The 21136-nt window shown below is 29.0% G+C and overlaps 2 protein-coding genes across 2 annotated transcripts; both read left to right on the top strand.

Moving 5' to 3' along the window:
* The first annotated feature begins 649 nt into the window (after window positions 1-649).
* On the top strand, window positions 650-1273 carry LOC115891391. The gene has a single exon (XM_030911837.1). The coding sequence runs from the start codon at window positions 650-652 to the stop codon at window positions 1271-1273; it is 624 nt and encodes a 207-aa protein (XP_030767697.1).
* Window positions 1274-11572: 10299 nt separating this feature from the next.
* LOC115891389 lies at window positions 11573-12412 on the top strand. Its single transcript, XM_030911836.1, has one exon. It carries the CDS (start codon window positions 11573-11575, stop codon window positions 12410-12412), a length of 840 nt encoding a protein of 279 aa, XP_030767696.1.
* The last annotated feature ends 8724 nt before the right edge of the window (window positions 12413-21136 follow it).

The following is a 21136-nucleotide window of genomic DNA, read 5'->3' as shown; positions in this document are numbered from 1 at the left end:
CGATAAAATAGTTTTCAGAGACGGTTCAGTAGTAAGAATTACTTAAAAGAGTTAAAACGTTCCGATCAAGAATTTCTACAATCATTAGGGTTTAAATTGAAAAAGAAGTGTCGACTTCAAAATTAAGAAAGTTCGGAAATTTTGGATAAACTTGAAGCTACATCTTAGAACTAGTTTAACTGATTTTTAGTTTTTGTAATTGTAAATTTAAGTGTACCAGTAAAGATGAGTTATAACATCTTAAAAGTTAATGAAAGTGTTACACAAGATGATTCAATAGTGAGCTATCAGTATCACACTCACCAACCCTATTCATCTACAACCTTGAACAACAACGATGAAATTAGAATCCCAATACAAACCCAAGATCTGTATACTCTACCTAGTCAAAGTTACCTCTATATTGAAGGAAAATTAACAAAATCTGACAACACAGTAAGTGCTGATGTACAATTTGTGAATAATGGTGTTGCTTTTCTGTTTGATGAAATTCGTTATGATATGGGAGGAGTGATTGTTGATAGAGTTAGAAATCCTGGAGTTTGGTTTGGTTTGGCATAACGGTTTACATAACGCTGGATGGCATGATACGAAGAATCCATCATTAATCGATGGTAATGGAAATTTTAATGTATGTATACCATTGAAAATGCTAATGGGTTTTGCTGAAGACTATCATAAAATTGTAATGAATGTAAAACAAGAACTAGTCCTCATACGATATAATTCTGATTTTAATGCCATTCATTCAGCTAATGAAACAAAGGATAACTATAAGATCACTTTGAACAAAGTGTTGTGGAAAATGCCTCATATATCAGTTAATGATAGTCAAAAATTACGATTACTAAAAAATTTTGAAAACAACAGAGATTTACCGATTGTCTTTAGGAGTTGGGAACTGCATAAATATCCAGAATTGCAACAAACTAAAAACCATACATGGGCTGTTAAATCGAGTAATCAGTTGGAAAAGCCTTGTTATATTATTATTGGATTTCAAACAGATGTAAAAAATCAAATAACAAAAAATATGAGTCGATTTCAACACTGCAACTTGACCAATTTAAAAGTATATTTAAACTCAGAAGTATATCCTTATGACAATTTAAATATAGATTTTACTAATAATATATATGCAGTCCTATATGAAATGTATACTCAGTTCCAAAAATCATACTACTATAAAGCGTTTAGTGAACCAACCTACTATCCCATTCTGTTCAAGAACAATGCCCCTCTGGTGGTTATTGTCAAGGAGAGGATATTTTAAAGGGTGGTGCAATCGATATTCGTATTGAGTTTGAAACAAGAAAAGCAATCCCTGCCAAGACTACTGCATATTGTCTAATTTTACATGATAAATTAGTAAAGTACAACCCATTAACTAGTACCATAAGAGTACTCTAATAATTCAAATATTCAGTCGCTCGTAGTCAGTCGAAGCAAATAGACGTATTACATCGCTATTGAAAATGTTTATTATTGATGTACAAGGCTTTCAGTATGGACCGAGAAATTTTATTTGTAAAGAATTAGCGATAGTCAACGTTGACGACAATGGACATTTGGCATCACATAAATTTATAAGTTATCCATTTGAATTGAAACAATACAATTCAAAAGTGAGAAATCATATGGAATGGTTAACTTGCAATTTACATGGCTTAGAATTTGATATTTTATATGAAGAAGAAGAAGGAAAATATTTACCATATGAAGATATTTCAAATTTTATTAAAAAACATGTATGTTCTGAAGTTGTTGCTGTTAAAGGAGCAGAAAAGAAGCAATGGTTGGAAAAATTTATAGATAATGAAATAATTGATTTGCATATAGAAAGATGTCAATCATTTGATCAATTAAAAAATGTATTCAAATCTTATCATTGTTTAAAACATTTAAATAGTTCTTTGTATTGTGCAGTTGAAAATGCATATTTCCTATTTTATTGGTATACTTATTGTAAAAAGCAAAACTTTTAAATAAAACATTGAAAATAATAATAATAATGTATTTTATTTATTAAAATATAGATAGACTATAATAATATAAAGAATAGACTACTATAGTGATAAAACGGTGTATTTCTGTCCCTCGTAGTCGTCAGCATCTTCATCGTAAACTTCTATTAATTGTTGTTGTTGTTGTTGTGAAGATGTTGGGTAAACCATTCTGTTCTCCAAAATTTGTATCTTCTTATGTTTGGGCTCCTGCACTTCATCAGGGTGGTGGTGATGGTGTGAAGGCTCTATTTGACTTGTTGTATTCTCTTCCTCAATAGAAGGGTAAAAATTTACATTGCAAAATTCTTTCATGCCTTGTAGGAAAAGTTGTAATTCTGTTTCATCTTCTGCTACCACCCTGATATACTGCAGCGGTAAATTTTTTATTTTTGCTTCAACTCTTGCATTTTTTGGTGAATACGATAGATATAAATGTACTCTTCCATTAACCACTTTTACCTCTTTCAACCCATATCTAAAGATATAACAAAAAACAATATTTATAGAAAAACAATAAATGAATAAATAAAAAAATACAAAAAACAACTACTATGAAAATAAATTTATAGAAAAAAACAATAGAATTACCTAAATGAATTTTTCAAAAAAACAACCAGCAGTCTCTTCTTTTCTAGGCTTTCAAAAATAAATATCGAAGGAGTATTCATCTTAGAGCAAGATTGACTATAATGCAGCATAGAATTTTATGCATTAATATATATTTTAAAACAAAGAAAAATATATATAACACGATATGAATAATAAGTTGTTTACAGGATACTCAGATTTAGAACATGTATCTAAATCAAAACAAATCCATAAATTATTAAAAAAATGCATACAAAGTAATAAATTAATAATATGCAATATCATTTTGTTAAAAACAATGAGTATTTAAATTAAAGATTAATTATTAAAAAAATATATACAAAGTAATAAATTAATCACATGCAATATATATTTGTTGTTAAAAACAATAATTATGCTTATTTTGCAATTTGATGATAATTTTATTAAAATATACATTCGCTCAGTCTGTAAAAAATTGTAATGTAACGTTAGATTATTCAAATTATAAAACCAAGTTCTAACACGCTTGGAATACATTGAAAAAACAAATTAATGATTCTTAGAATATTTCTAATAATTTTAAACAACCAAAACAAGACGTAAGCAATTAATTTTAATATTTTGTGAAAACAATTTATCTAATAAAGTTACACAATTATCTATTTAAATCCTAGATAGTGATAAAAAATGTATTATTTGTGGAAAATTTACGATAATTATATGCATACAAACAAATCATGATCGTATGAAATTAATTTTAATATTCTAATAAGAATAAATATTATGAATTTTGATACAATTAACTCAGTTAAATCGAAAAAATATATTTATCGTTTATATTCAGATGTGACTATAAAAACCTTCAGTTACTGTTGAAATCCCACCTCATTAAATATATTTACATTCTATTCACAATCAATATGAATAGAAAAATTGATGGTGTTGCTAATGAAGTGATAAGAAAATTTGAGAGGATAAGACATTTAATTAAATCTAAAGTTGAAATTTTAAAATGGACTAAAATTTTGAAGGGGTTTATTATAAATATTAGAAAATGTATTAAGAATAAACTAGATTGTGTGAAAAAATTTTATAAAGTAGACTCTCAATTATCATTTTTATTAAAGTTGTAACGTTTTTAGTTCGTTACATGTCTTTTTTATATATAATATATGATGTCTGGCATATCGTCACCCGATTCCGTATCGTTCGGGCCTGATGATTTATTTGACGAATTTTTACGTTCTCTAGTCCACAACCCTGTTTTCGTTTGACACAACCCTGTTATCGCTCTGTGGAGGCGCGCGCTGTCAACATCGCTTCTGTCAACTCTCTGTGATTTAACTTCACTTTTGGTTAGACTGTTTGGCCTGTCAGACGCCATTAGTCCCAGTTTTTGAGAAATGGTGATTATTTAAATCTTGCTGTGTAATCTGAATCAGCTGCTATTTCGAAGCTACAGGGTAGAGTTACGGATGTCCCAACTTGTATTTGTGTTTTGCTGGCACGTTGGCGTCCCTTTTCTTTTGTCCTCCAGAATGTCACATGGAAGAAAGGACATGTTGTTTATTATTTATTGAGCCCTCGGAAGTATTTCGAGGGTCCAAGGTACGGACTGCGTCCAAGGTACGGACTGTTTCCAAGGTACGGACTGTGTCCAAGGTACGGGTAGTGCCTTATGTACAGACATTCTCTTATGTACAGATGTCCTGTGGACGAGTGTCCCCAGTAAGAACGATTTTTTCTTACATCTAAGTGCCACAGCGTGGATGTAGCTTGAGTCCCATGCTGCTTCACTCCCATTTGTAAGTCTAGTCAGTAGCTACGGCTGTAAGGATTCATGGTGTCCTCAATCTGGCCCTTTTTGTTGTTTTGACCAACAGGATCGCCGACAGACAGTACAGAGATGCTAGACCACCTCACGCTGCTACTGTTTGAAGCAAGGTTACATAAAAGAACAGCTAAGTGTATATTTAAGTTCTAGTTATACATTAACTAGAACTAAAACATTTTCAGTCTTAAACAATAACGTACATCTTAAGTAATATCGTACAGACTATGTTCAGTGGTTAGATTGTTAAGAACATTCATGTCGATATAATCTTTAAAATATAATTTAGATCTTAGGTTTCATTGCATTACGTCTTGTAATGGTATTACTTTTATAGATATTATTGCACTATTTTAATAGATGGATAATCAAACATAGATTCTAGAATCTACAGGTTGTAACATCTTCGATTTAGCATCATATGGAATATATCAAATTAATTAAAGTAATGCTACATTTCATATTTTCTCTTAAACTTTACATGTCCTGTATTTTATCGTAGTTGTTTTCATTGATATTTAGTACGACTCTTACCACCACTTTCTTTGACATATAACCACTATATATTTACTAGAACTCTACAATGTCATGTATCAGCAAAGAACGTCATGAATAAATATAGTCATTAGTTTTAAGTATTATACAACTGTGTTTTCTTTCTCTGTACATGCCTGGCGCCCAATATCTATATATCTTTTGTTAATTATTACTGATTAATTTTCTCTCTAGTGAAATACCTTATCCACGACTGCTCTCCGATGAAAAGCTGCCGTTCGCAGTGGTAGTGGTTTAAAAAACGCTACAAAGTATAGGGAAGATTTAAAAAAGAAACGTATAAAGACTAAAAAAACAAAAAACTTAGTTTGGGTCGATGTTGATTCATGTTTTAATGGGCGGATTCGAACAGATTTAATAATAAATTTAGGCATAAAAGATCCAGACATATTTTTATAAAAGGCCTTAAGAATTTTTTTAATTAAAATTAGACAAGCTCTGAAGACTTCAATGATTAAAGTTAATGTTAACTTTTTAGCTAATTTTATAAAACCTACTAATTCTGAAATAGAAGTAAAGCATTTCACTACTAAAAATCAAATAATTGATAATTCTACAAATTTAAAAAAGTGGTATAAGGAATATATTATAAATTATATTTTAACAAAATTATCAGAATTTCAAGAACGAGATAGTGGTTGGGCACTTGTGTATGAAATTCTTCAACTTAAAGTAAATATAAATAAATTTGTACCTATTACTGTATGTTTTTCTACATTTGTTAATACACCTAAATTTATAGACAAAACGAAATCTGTAATAAACATAAAAAATAATGATGAATATTGTTTTCTTTGGTCAATAGTTGCATATTTAAATCCTGTTTCGATTAATTCTAATCGTGTTTCATCCTATCCTCATTTTAGTGAAATAACCTATAGAAAAGATAAAAGAAAATTAACCTATGAAAAGTTTCAATTTCCTATGCATTTAAAGGATATTCCAAAATTTGAAAAATGTAATAAAATTTCTATAAACGTTTTCAGCTATCAAAAAAACGAAATTTTTCCTTTAGCTTTAAGTAAAAATGACTTTTCTATTAAAATAAATTTACTACTATTACCAAACCATTCTGATATTGAGGATGTGAATAGTAGTGATGATGATAATGAAATTGAATGTTTTAAACAAGAAACATATAATTTTGCTCTTATTAAAAATTTATCTCGATTACTTCATAAACAGTTACCTAATCGAAAGAATAAATCATGGTTATGTGAACGCTGTTTAAATTTATTTATATCACAAACAATTTTGGAAAAGCATTCAGTTAGTTGTAAAAAAATGAATACATTTCAAGTTATTGTTCCCAATGAAAAAGAAAAAATATTAAAATTTTCAAAATTTGAGTATAAGGAAAGTGTTCCATTTGTTATTTATGCTGACTTGGAATGTATTCTTTTCGATGTGAAAAATGAAAATAGTTTCAATATAAAATCGAAAAAGTGTCAAAAACATGAACCATTTAGTATTGTATACTATTTAAAATGTTCATATAATAATGAACTTTCACGTTTTAATCTGTACAATGGTAAAGATTGCATAAATTGGTTTATTAATGAATTAAATACTATAGCGTTAGATGTGCATAATATTCTTTGTAACATTATTCCAATGAAACCTCTTACACAAGCACAATACCAATATATTCAAAGCTGTAAAGAGTGTCACATTTGTTTGAAACCGTTTAATAAAAATGATGCAATTGTTAAGGATTATTTACATTTTACGGGTGAATTTCGAGATCTTGCTCATTCTCACTGCAATATTAATTATCAAGATTCTCATACAGTACCTGTTATCTTTCATAATCTTTCAGGCTAGGATAGTCACTTCCTGATAAGGGCTATAGCTACTCAGATTAAGGGAAACATGAGTCTTTTACCATTAAACAAAGAACGATACATTTCCTTTACTAAATACATTCACAACACAAAAGTTAATTTTAGATTTTTAGATTGGTTTCGTTTTATGGCTAGTAGTCTCGATAAATTAGCATCTTATCTAGTAGATAATCAAAAAGAAATTATTCGAAAATATTATCCAAAGCATGCAGAGTTCCAATTGTTATCACGTAAAGGAGTTTTTCTATATGAATACCTAAATAATTGGGAAAAATTACAAGACATTGAATTGCGTACAAAAGATCAATTTTATAGTTCTCTGAATAAAACATATATTTCCGAAGAGGATTATCAGCATGCAAAACTAGTGTGGAACACGTTTAGCATTAAAAATCTACAAGAATATGCAGAATTATACTTAAAAACCGATGTTTTGTTACTTGCTGATATTTTTGAAAATTTTAGAATTACATGTATGAAGACTTATGGATTATGTGCTCTTAATTTTTTTACCGCACCTGGATTAGCTTTTGAGTCTATGCTGAAAATTAGTAATATAGAGCTAGAATTATTAACTGACATTGATATGATTATGTTTATTGAACAAGGTATACGAGGGGGTGTTTCACAATGTTCTAATCGATATGCAAAAGCGAATAATAAATATATGGAAAACCAATTTGATGACAATGAACCTTCCTCATATCTTATGTATTATGACGTTAATAATTTATATGGAGCAGCTATGTCTATGCCTCTACCCGAGTCACAATTTGAATGGGTTCAAGATATAAATGAGTTACCAAATATAATAGATATTCCTAAAAATAGTGACGTTGGTTATATCTTTGAAGTTGATCTTACTTATCCTCAAGAACTTTTTAATTATCACAAAGATTTACCATTATGTCCGGAAAGGAGAATACCTGCTGGTTCAAAGATTCCTAAATTACTTACAACTCTATATAATAAGGAAAATATATTATTCACTATCGTAATTTACAGCAAGCCGTTAGTTTAAGATTAAAAATAACAAAAATTCATTTTTGTTATTTTTAATCTTAAACTAGAGTTTTGAAATTTAAACAGTCTTGTTGGTTAAAGTCTTACATTGATTTAAATACAGCATTGCAAAAAAATAGTAAAAACGAATTTGAAAAAAAACTTTTACAAACTGATGATTAATGCTGTATTTGGTAAGACTATGGATAATGTTTGTAAATATAAAGATATTAAACTTGTAACGAAATGGTCAGAAAGGTATGGTGCTAAATACTATATTTCGCAACCAAATTTTCATAGTTGTACCATTTTTGATCAGGATATGGTAATAATCGAAATGAAACGTGTAAAAGTTAAATTTGATAAACCAATTTATGTGGGATATTTAGATTTATCCAAGACTTTTATATACGATTTTCATTATAACTATATTCAAAACAAACTTGGAGAAAAAGCAAAGTTATTATATACTGATACTGATTCTCTTATCTATCATTTTTTTGTGAACGATATTTATAACTCAATTAAGCAAGACATTCATAAATTTGATACATCAGACTATCCTCCTAATAATGTGTATAATATACGACAAAAAAACAAAAAATATTCAAAAAAAAAAAAAAAAAAAATAATGGGAAAATAATGACCAAATTTATTGGTTTACGATCTAAACTGTACACTTTTAGAACTCAAGCACATAGTTGTGAAAATTTAAATGTTAGTAAAAAAGCTAAGGGTATAAAGTCATCTTCACTTGGCTATAACTACAGACGATTTTTCTCAATGTCTTTTTAATAATTCCACTCTTGAAACTGAACAACATTTAATTCAATCAAAAAACATCAAGTGTATACTATATTGAAAAATAATTTTTTTTTTTTTTTTTTTTTAAATTATTAGTATTTATACAGATACAAAACCATGGGGTTGGGAACTAAGGGAAAACATTTAGAAAATCTTTAGATTTTATTTATTTGTTATAAAAACCTCTCATTTTTTGAAAACATAGTCAAATGATGGTGATGAAATCATCAACCAACAATGATAAAAACCTAGCTCTAGTTAATTTTGAAGTTTTGTGGAGATGTTTTAAAACATTTATTAAACAAGCTGGAGTACAATACGCGTTGATGGATTCTGAAGGGCCCTGTTCCTGCGTCGTGCAGCGGCTTAAATATGAATATAGGTGCTGATGAATATAAAGTATAAGATTTCACAAAAAAAAAAAAAAAAAGAGTTGTGTTAATTATACAATTATAACTCCTCCCTTCGTAGAGGTTGAAATACACCTGGATTTCCTAATTATTATTTTAAGCTATACAATTAAAATCAATAATAATGTAATAAAATAATTAATCAATTAAATATTGTAGATAATTGAATATAATGTAAATAAAATGAATAAATGTAAAAAAATATAAAATAAGTTTTTTTTTTAAATTAAAATAAGCATATATTATTATATCGTCATTATCGTTCTTAACAATGCATTTTTAAGAAACATTATTAAATAAAGAAAGCAAAAACAATAAAATGTAGATTAATATTGTCCAAATACTAAGTCTTTTCACTGAAATATTAACGAACTGAGAGAAAATCTTTGTTCTTCTAGTTCTTTTGTGATATCTTGATTATTTTCATCTTGATCATTTGAGGTTCCATACAGGTGGGTTAAAGATGATGTCTTCTTCGGCAAAGGACATGTTGGTCTTTAACTTCGGCAGTAGAATTTCTTCGAACAGTGTGTTGCTGCTTCGGTGTGTCTTCAAGATGAATTTTTCTAAGTGTGTCTCGCAGAATGGGGTTGCTTCAATCAGATATGTACCATGTAGGGGTACATTTTCTTTTTCGTTGTTGCACTTAAGTGTTGCCAGTGTTTTGTGAGGAGTGGTGATGATCCATCGTCCATCAGAGATTCGCTCAATTTGAATACTTTTTATTGGAATACGGAACGGATGACAATTATTCGTGTCTTGCTCAAAATTAATAAGTTTTTACTTCACATGGCTCATTTCCTTTAAGTCTCAGGGGATGAGTCTTCTTACAGAGGTATTCTTGTAATATTATTTCTTGACATTCTTCGTCCATATATGCATACTTCGTATCACTTAATGCGAGGTAAGGTTTGAAAGGAATTATCAATGAAAAATCAGGGTGTTTGTTGGAATTGGTAGAGGTAACAACTTATAATAGTAATACAAGTCTGGTTCTACTAAAGGAATTTCCATAATAAATGTTATTGTATAGTCTTTTGAGTAACTTTTTATCTCTATAATTTTTTAAAGTTTAGAATATTTTCTATCTTTATTTCCAAAGGGAAAATATCTTGGTTTATTTTGTTTTTATAATTTTCTTCTTTTAATAACTCTATCAGTTTTAATTAGGTTATTGTAAAACATTTATTTTGCAAAGGGATATAGCTACCTCTATTTTCTCAAAAATATCATATATATTTTGGAAAATTGAATACATTTCATTTATAATAATCATATTTGAAAATATCTTTTTTCTTCATTATCTTTATTTAATATCCTTTTTAATTGATCTTCTAGATATATAACTTTTGTTCTAATGTTATCTTGATTTCTGGATATATTTGATATAAGTTCATTGAAATTCTCTATCGATTTTTGCATTAATGTGATTTGTTTTATTGATCTTTTAATTTATTTTGGTTTAATTGTAACTCTGTTATAAGTTTTTCGTATCGTTCCGCATCTGTAGAATCTAAGTTCCCAGTTATGCATTTTATAAATATTAACAAGTGGAGATTTTGATATCTCTTTGATTGAAATAGGTTCCAATTTACTTTCAATTTGTTGCAAATGTTTTGTTATAGGTTGAAACAGATTCTCATGAACCGTTTGACCATGTTTTAAAATATTTATTTTTTACGAATATCTCTTCTTTTATTAATCAACTTTTGTTCAACAGATTTCTCTTGTTTTTGAGCCATCATTTTGATTGAACGACTTGTATTATAATAATATTTAAACTTTACTAAATGTATATATAACTATCAAAATAATGACGGTAACGCCCACTATTAATGTTGTTATCTTTGAAAATTGAGAGGAAACCAAAAGGTTTCCTCCAACAGTAGCCATATGTATGTTTAAAATTGTCGAAAGACATATCAGTACCTACATGATCTGTATAAATGTGTTTTAGATTTAAATCATCTTGTTTGAAGATTATTAATACATTAGCGTTATCTCTTAACAAGTGTTTTGGTATTTTTGTATACGTCTGACATAAGTAAAAACAGTCAACGTTGTTGTGTCGTCCCATACTAAAATATTCTCTTATTATGTTTTGATTATCACAGGCAACATCATCAAATATAAATATTGAATTTGGTTTCGCTTCAGATGGTGGAATTATATTTTCACTACTATCGTAAGCGTAATATTCCATTCCTTTAATTGGTTTTAAAAGATCTTCCAAGTATATATATTTGGGTTGATATAGCGATTTCGAATAGAGAATTACATTCTCAAATTTCAAACCATTAGGATGTTCCAAGAGACTAACCATAGTGTTGGTTTTACCACAGTTGGATGGTCCTGTTATAACACATCGCATAGTCGAAGGAAATAAAATGCTATGTTTCAAAGGTTCGCTTGTAACCATATCATGATTATCAATCTTCAAAGTAGTCTTTTGCTTAACAACCTTCTTCATGATTACAAAGTTTACTAAAAAATGGTTATAAAAATTGATCATTATATAATTTATACTTAGTTTGAGATTAGAAAGCAATCATGAAATATTATATAAAGCAGCAGCAACATACTGGTAGTGGTGTTATAAACACTTTAGTAAACAAATTACCATTTGAGTTACATTTACCGGTATATAATTACTGTGGACCAGGACCTAAATTAAATGAACGTTTAGAACGCGGTGACAAAGGTGTTAACATGTTAGATGAGGCGTGTAAAGAACATGATATAGCATATTCAGAGAGAAATGATTTATCTGATCGTCATGAGGCTGATAAAACATTACTAAAAGCAGCTCTAAGTAGAACTACTTCAAACGATGCTTTATGGAAAGAAAAACTAGCAGCATTAGGTGTTTCAACTGCAATGCACACCAAGTTAAAGTTGGGTATGGGATTGAATAAATTGACAAATAAAAATAAAATTTGTTCATTCAAATCTGAACATCAACAGAGTTCAAAGATAATAGAGCAAATTATAAAATATATGCAAGTTTATTTGAAAAAAATTGAACTATTGAAAGATAAACATCGAAAATTGTTACAGCAAAAGACTAAAAATACAATTACAAAAAAACAAAGTAAACAAAAGAATAAAAGCTGTAAAGATAAAGTTCTTCGAGTGAAATTAGATAGTAAAAATCGTAAATTTGAAATAAAAAAGAGTAAGTGTTATGATAATGAAGATGGCAATGTTGATGATTTAAATAAAAACCAACAGCTTCCTATTTATAATTATCATGAAAAGAAAATTCAACACAAAATTAAGAGAAGCAATCATGTACAAAGTAAAGAAAAAAAGCAAGAACCGTTGACTGAAATTATAAAAAAGGTAAAAAACGTAGAATTTTCGAGGATGATGATCATGAAATGGATTTAAATATAAATAGACAAAAACCTAAGATTCACAAAGTGAAAATCATTTATTCTCAACCCTATCCATACAAGGTACCAAAAGACAATTAAATGATACTGATGATGATGTAAATCAAAATACTAATAAAAAAGCAAAGAGAATAAGTTTAAAACGTTCATATGATACAATAGTTCATGATAATGATGAGAATGATTATGTTAAAAGATCTAAATATATATAAAGTGCTACAAACTTACATAATATATAAAGTGTTACAAATCTATTACTAACTTAATTGAAAAATAGCAGCAAGATGACACAGTCAACGAAGAGTGAAACAATAAAAAAACCTAAAATTAAGTCTATAAAATCTAAAAGTAGGAAGGTTATAAAAAAGAGAAGACAGCAGAAAAACAAAAATGGTAATAAATAGTTACACTTAGTAAATCTTTTCAATCGGTAACGAGTGCTATTAAAAGGGTTATACGGAAACAACAACCTACAAATCTTGAAAGTGCCTTAAAAATAGGATTAAAAACCGCTACCACTAGAAACAATGGAGACATTATTAAGACCACCACATGTTATAAAAATTCATAAAACTGGAGGTATTCTACCATTAATACCAATTTTTGCTGGTCTTATTGCATTAGGTGCTCTAAGCGGTGGAATCGCAAATGTTGTAAAAGCCGTAAAGGAAACTAAGGCAGCAAAAGAACAACTCAGCGAAGCACAACGTTACAACAAAACAAAGGAAGCTGTTGCAATGGGAAAAGGATTGTACTTAACACCATACAAGACTGGACTGGGACTTTTTTTACATCGAGGTTTCAAATCAAAAAAACCAACCTTAGCATTACCTAACATGCTCTTAATAATTTCGAATTAACAACATATGCTAAAAAATTGAAAGTGGTATATTTTCGAGATGTGTTTATGAAGGATTGTCTACCACAAAAAATTCATAAATTTGAATCTGGAATAGTTAATCTTGACAATATGCCAGGAGCTGGAACTCCAATGAGTTCCAGCTCCTGGCATATTGTCAAGATTAAAACCGGTTTACCGGATAAAATTCAAGATATAAATCGTTATTTGCAAGAATGGTTTAAGCAGCATTCAAAAGAAGAGAAAGTGGATATTTCTATACAGGCAAATCATAATACATTACAGTGTGAACTTAAATGTAATAAATCTGTTGATTTTTCAAAGGAAAACTCCATTGGAAGTCTATTGGGCTTTAGTAACCAAATATTAAAAGAGAACCAGATACACATTTCAAGGAACCCTGTTGATATTTTTAAAGTGAATTGCATAGCGATAGAATGTAAACTTGTAACAAATTCATATAACAATGGAAAACCGGTTCATATCATTTATATGTTCTATCCTACCACCCCTCCAGGATTTAAAATCATTGAAAAACCATCAAATGTAATATATTTACCAATCAGCATGCGCTATGTTGATGAAATGATTCTTAAAATAACAGATCAAGATGGAAGACTGATCAATTTTAGAAACGAGCTGGTAACAGTACGTTTACAACTAAAGAAACATAATGGTATTTATCTATAATAATGATTCTTATACACCGTCCAATGAAATGTATATAAAACAAAAGAGTTTTCAGAGACGGTTCAGTAGTAAGAATTACTTAAAAGAGTTAAAACGTTCCAATCAAGAATTTCTACAATCATTAGGATTTAAATTGAAAAAGAAGTGCCCACTTCAAAATTAAGAAAGTTCGGAAATTTTGGATAAACTTGAAGCTACATCTTAGAACTAGTTTAACTGATTTTTTAGTTTTTTGTAATTGTAAATTCAAGTGTACCAGTAAAGATGAGTTATAACATCTTAAAAGTTAATGAAAGTGTTACACAAGATGATTCAATAGTGAGCTATCAGTATCACACTCACCAACCCTATTCATCTACAACCTTGAACAACAACGATGAAATTAGAATCCCAATACAAACCCAAGATCTGTATACTCTACCTAGTCAAAGTTACCTCTATATTGAAGGAAAATTAACAAAATCTGACAACACAGTAAGTGCTGATGTACAATTTGTGAATAATGGTGTTGCTTTTCTGTTTGATGAAATTCGTTATGATATGGGAGGAGTGATTGTTGATAGAGTTAGAAATCCCTGGAGTTTGGTTTGGTTTGGCATAACGGTTTACATAACGCTGGATGGCATGATACGAAGAATCCATCATTAATCGATGGTAATGGAAATTTTAATGTATGTATACCATTGAAAATGCTAATGGGTTTTGGCTGAAGACTATCATAAAATTGTAATGAATGTAAAACAAGAACTAGTCCTCATACGATATAATTCTGATTTTAATGCCATTCATTCAGCTAATGAAACAAAGGATAACTATAAGATCACTTTGAACAAACTGTTGTGGAAAAATGCCTCATATATCAGTTAATGCTAGTCAAAAATACGATTACTAAAAAATTTTGAAAACAACAGAGATTTACCGATTGCCTTTAGAGTTGGGAACTGCATGAATATCCAGAATTGCAACAAACTAAAACCATACATGGGCTGTTAAATCGAGTAATCAGTTGGAAAACCTTGTTATATTATTATTGGATTTCAAACAGATGTAAAAATCAAATAACAAAAATATGAGTCGATTTCAACACTGCAACTTGACCAATTTAAAAGTATATTTAAACTCAGAAGTATATCCTTATGACAATTTAAATATAGATTTTACTAATAATATATATGCAGTCCTATAGAAATGTATACTCAGTTCCAAAAATCATACTACTATAAAGCGTTTAGTGAACCAACCTACTATCCCATTCTGTTCAAGAACAATGCCCCTCTGGTGGTTATTGTCAAGGAGAGGATATTTTAAAGGGTGGTGCAATCGATATTCGTATTGAGTTTGAAACAAGAAAAGCAATCCCTGCCAAGACTACTGCATATTGTCTAATTTTACATGATAAATTAGTAAAGTACAACCCATTAACTAGTACCATAAGAGTACTCTAATAATTCAAATATTCAGTCGCTCGTAGTCAGTCGAAGCAAATAGACATATTACATCGCTATTGAAAATGTTTATTATTGATGTACAAGGCTTTCAGTATGGACCGAGAAATTTTATTTGTAAAGAATTAGCGATAGTCAACGTTGACGACAATGGACATTTGGCAGCACATAAATTTATAAGTTATCCATTTGAATTGAAACAATACAATTCAAAAGTGAGAAATCATATGGAATGGTTAACTTGCAATTTACATGGCTTAGAATTTGATATTTTATATGAAGAAGAAGAAGGAAAATATTTACCATATGAAGATATTTCAAATTTTATTAAAAAACATGTATGTTCTGAAGTTGTTGCTGTTAAAGGAGCAGAAAAGAAGCAATGGTTGGAAAAATTTATAGATAATGAAATAATTGATTTGCATATAGAGATGTCAATCATTTGATCAATTAAAAAATGTATTCAAATCTTATCATTGTTTAAAACATTTAAATAGTTCTTTGTATTGTGCAGTTGAAAATGCATATTTCCTATTTTATTGGTATACTTATTGTAAAAAGCAAAACTTTTAAATAAAACATTGAAAATAATAATAATAATGTATTTTATTTATTAAAATATAGATAGACTATAATAATATAAAGAATAGACTACTATAGTGATAAAACGGTGTATTTCTGTCCCTCGTAGTCGTCAGCATCTTCATCGTAAACCTCTATTAATTGTTGTTGTTGTTGTTGTGAAGATGTTGGGTAAACCATTCTGTTCTCCAAAATTTGTATCTTCTTATGTTTGGGCTCCTGCACTTCATCAGGGTGGTGGTGATGGTGTGAAGGCTCTATTTGACTTGTTGTATTCTCTTCCTCAATAGAAGGGTAAAAATTTACATTGCAAAATTCTTTCATGCCTTGTAGGAAAAGTTGTAATTCTGTTTCATCTTCTGCTACCACCTTGATATACTGCAGCGGTAAATTTTTTATTTTTGCTTCAACTGTTGCATTTTTTGGTGAATACGATAGATATAAATGTACTCTTCCATTAACCACTTTTACCTTTTTCAACCCATATCTAAAGATATAACAAAAAAAAATATTTATAGAAAAACAATAAATGAATAAGTAAAAAAATACAAAAAACAACTACTATGAAAATAAATTTATAGAAAAAAACAATAGACTTACCTAAATAAATTTTTCAAAAAAACAACCAGCAGTCTCTTCTTTTCTAGGCTTTCAAAAATAAATATCGAAGGAGTATTCATCTTAGAGCAAGATTGACTATAATGCAGCATAGAATTTTATGCATTAATATATATATTTTAAAACAAAGAAAAAATATATAACACGATATGAATAATAAGTTGTTTACAGGATACTCAGATTTAGAACATGTATCTAAATCAAAACAAATCCATATGTAAAGATTATATTATCTTTACAGATTATGTTTACAAATGTAAAGATTATATTATTTTACTTTAGTATCCATAATAGTTAAGACAGATAGAGAGCGTGAAAAATTCTATTAATAAAAAAAATATTAATAAGAACGGTAAATACAAGTATTCTGCAAGATGTATCAGACGAGATTCGTAAATGGCGTGGATTTAAAAAATGTCCAGCATTCAATTATGAGTGTGGTAGATTGTTGTCAGCATTTGACAATCCTGGGAAATTAACAGGCGCCAATTTGAAAAGGCTTACCAACAAATCTGATGTACCTGAATATGTGAAAGCTGCAGTAAAACAGCACATTGATAATCGTCAAGCTGCATATTTACGTAACATACCTGGACCTTTTTAATTTATAATTATAAATATATCAGTTTGTAATATTTAGCATATGTAAAAAATAAACTGTTTTAAAAGATTTGTCTATGTGTGTTTTTCTGTTAATATCTCCAGTTTAGACTAGGTTGGTTAATACAACATAACCTTTAACCTATTATGCATCATCACATAAAATAACAACGCAATATTTTTATTGATACTCTTTAACCTGTTAAACGTTATCACATACAACAACAAGGCATAAGAGTAAACAATATAAAATTAGTACTCTTATTGATAACCTTTAACCTATTAATGCATCATCACATGCAATAACAACGCAATATTCTTATTGATAATCTTTAACCTTTTAAACGTTATTACGCATACAACAACATGGCATTTTCTTAAATTTTAAGGAAATTTCTCGTCTATAGCACCCCAACCTATATAAATCTTTTAACATGGCATATATGCAAACTCCCTAAATCTACTAATTTAGATCTGGCAAAGCAGCATTTGCAGTACCCTCCTGTTTACCCTTAAAAACCTACCCTCACCCACCTCCAACAATTACATTAAGGCCCTTTTCAACAGCCTCTGGTAAATTTACAAGAGCTACCCACACAAGAATTATTTCTTTATAAATAACCTTCAAATTAATCAAGGTCAATACTTCTTCGGCTCATGGATCGATGCTGATGGAAAACATGCCATCGAGCAAAAATTGATATAGTATCCCGCTAGCTATACTACTCACATTTATTTAGAATAATTTATTATCTAAGTATGTAATTAATTAATATTTGGGCAGATAATGGTGGTATATTTAATTAATGCCATACTCTTTTATAAAGTTCTTCTAATTTCTTTCTTTTTGAATATAAATGGGCTAGTAATATTATCGTTTTTAGCACCTGTACATTTTGTACATTTGTTCTTTTAAAAACAATCTAAAATGTCAATATTTCATGGGTATATTGATAAATGGAGGTCTAAATTATAAGAAAATGCATTTTCTACGAAAACTTGAAGAGACAGGTAAAAAATGGTTGTGGTAACACAATTTGATAGACAATTAAATTATTCATTTGATTCTCCTAAAATATACAGGGTGTTCCATTTAAATTAAACAAGTTATTGCCGTTTAAAGCTAGAAATTATTTAAAATAAATTTTTAGACACTCTGTATGAGGTAGTATTATTTTTATTATTGCAACGCAATAACTGATCAATAAATAAACTTCAGTAAATATTTAGTATTAAAAACTTTGATATCCTTTGAGAAATGAAGTTTTAAAATTTTTACTGCAATTTCCCAAAATTGAAAATATTTCAAAAGCGTTAAAGTTTAAGTGTGATAAACCTTAATCAAATTTACCTTTATTATAATCGTAGAAACTAAAAATGTAATAATATACAGGATGTTCTTTTTTTGATATTTTTTATTTATTTGGAACACTCTGTGTCTTGTAAAAATATTTTCAAATTGTAGCTCTAATAGTCCTTCAACGAACCCAAAACATACAATTTGAAAAAATCTAATTGTTTAGCTACAATAATCAGTGTCGTATGTGGTGAACAACCCTGTAGAACATAACTGGATCGAAATTTTGAATCGCAATATTTCAGAAGTGGTAATTGTTAGGAAACAAATATAAAGGCAGTCGTGGGATCGATGGGGACGTTTTTCTTCTTCTTTGTAATGGTAAACTGAAGGTCTATACCAAAATTCAACTTTGTCGGAATTTTGGTAATTTTCTCACTATTTTTATACCTAAATTTACCGGACTAGTTATCATCGTGTGCATTACCAACATAGGGTGTATAATCAGTTAATTGCATAGTGTTAAATAGGGGCAGGGGTGTTGACTAATATCATATTTATTAAGACGGTCCTACACGATGCGTCCAACGTTGGAACGAACGTTCGAACCAATATTTGACACATTTTTCGACAATATTACAATTGGCGAATGTGTCTCCTACACGATGCTTCGAACGTTGGTTTCAACGTTGGACGCAAACCTGGCGCGCTACATTTGTGAAATTAACTCAGTGTCGTACGTATTCTTGGCTTGAGCAATCAAATCTTTGTTATTTTAAATCCAACCCTGTGTATGTTATTTAAAAAATCAAAATACTAATTATTAACTACATTAAGACTATTATTAATTAAAAATTTCTTTTCAACGATATATCATGTCCTCTACTTAAACCTTCCAGTTTCTTAAATAGGGATATTTAAATCTTAATAATTCTATATATAAATGAATATATAATATAGAATAATATTCTATATATATAGATACTTATAAAGTTTGAATATTTGTCATAGTAACGATTTTCTTGAAACGAAACCATTATAATATAGAATAATTATAATTTTAAATCACTTTACTGAAAAAAAAAACAGAAGGTATAGGGACATGCTATATCGTTCAAAAAAGTAATGGTATTTGTGTTTCGATTTTTTAGATAATATAAATATACTGTAGCATCTTATTTAAATTACACATAATTTATATAAATGTACAGAATTATTTTATTTAAATAAATGAAGTTTAAGGCCTCGCACCGAGATGGCATTCTAAGTATTGCTATTGTCTTTTTTTTTCTCCAAGTTTATTTCTGGCGAAATATTTCAGTCCGGTCGAAGTTTGTTGGGCACTTTATATCTGACGGTGTATATTCGCACTTCGTGCCTACCTTCCCTCGCCATATTGGTGGGTATAAGGCTCAAACTGATAGAACTATCGGCGGTTGTTGGCATTTTGCCAATTTGTTTGAGAAAACCCTCTGAGCAGAGGTAAGACTTTTATTTTTAACGTAACGTTTCCTAATACTTCTTTTTTTTGACAGGGTTTTATTTTATGGTACGAATTTGGTTTAATGGTAGCATTTTCTGGTGCCATTTTGTTTTTTGTACCTGACATTTGGGCCACGTTTTGTCCCTACAATTCACACCGGGAATAACGGAGGAATCTCCTGATTCCACAGCAGTTTAGGATCCTGTCTGCGTAGAGACGTTTTTATCACAATCCAGTTCCAGTAGCAGTTCACCACAACCAGCTTATGACCAGAACGGATAAAAAAGGCCATATCATTTCTTTTTATATAATTTAAATTCACTTGAATGCATTAAGCCCTTCAGGCATATTATATATTTGATTACTTTAGAGTCACTTTGAAATATTTTATTCATGTTATGCATATTTCTGATATCTACATAGTACGGTTTTTTAATATAAAGAGTCCCTATATTTTGGTATCCAAGATCGCCAGACTTTTGCGGAATAATTAATAAAATGTTAATATTCAGAAGCGTGCAGATTTAACTACCATCTTGAGTGATCTATTTTGATACATACTATTTACCAACAAACATTTTCAAACATCAAATTTTTTTCATAGTCTTATTTTATTCTAATTAACATTTAATTATTAATTATACTTAGTTATTAGTTTATCTCAGCGTTTCATTTGTGTAATTCCTAAAATAAGTAATACCTATATTCTGAGTTGATTTCTCAGTTCTCAACTTAGAAGTTTTCGAAAGTAAATGGAAAACTGAGTGGCGCCCAGTATATTATAAAGACGTAAGTATTACAATTTAATTTTCACTAGTTTACGACCCATTGCTCACCGGGGAACAGCTCCGTCGCATAGTATTAGTTGTTTTAATATTTTTTCCAAAAGAAAATTCTTATAAAAAAACATTCCATCTCTTTTTATAACTTCTAATGCTACAATACATAGGCTTTTAAATAACAATTATATCAATGATTTTATAACAAACGGAAATATCTTTTTTCTGATCTCCCTGTTTGATATTCCATGATCATTTCATTATTCCACTCCATTTTAACTAAAAAAGGAAAATTTTAAAAGTAATTTTAGTAAAAAGTAAAAACTTATTCACATATCTAATATAAGAAGAAAATCTTGATGAATA

The sequence above is a fragment of the Sitophilus oryzae genome, unplaced genomic scaffold, assembly GCF_002938485.1.
Source record: "Sitophilus oryzae breed Bouriz unplaced genomic scaffold, Soryzae_2.0 scaffold_1180_pilon_pilon, whole genome shotgun sequence".
Classification (NCBI taxonomy): domain Eukaryota; kingdom Metazoa; phylum Arthropoda; class Insecta; order Coleoptera; family Curculionidae; genus Sitophilus; species Sitophilus oryzae.
Note: the sequence above shows the minus strand (reverse complement) of the source record. Positions and strands in the feature narration are given on the sequence as shown.

Coding starts and splice junctions, on each gene's coding strand:
- LOC115891391 (XM_030911837.1), top strand. CDS start 650: ATGCTAATGGGTTTTGCTGAAGACTATCATAAAATTGTAATGAATGTA.
- LOC115891389 (XM_030911836.1), top strand. CDS start 11,573: ATGAAATATTATATAAAGCAGCAGCAACATACTGGTAGTGGTGTTATA.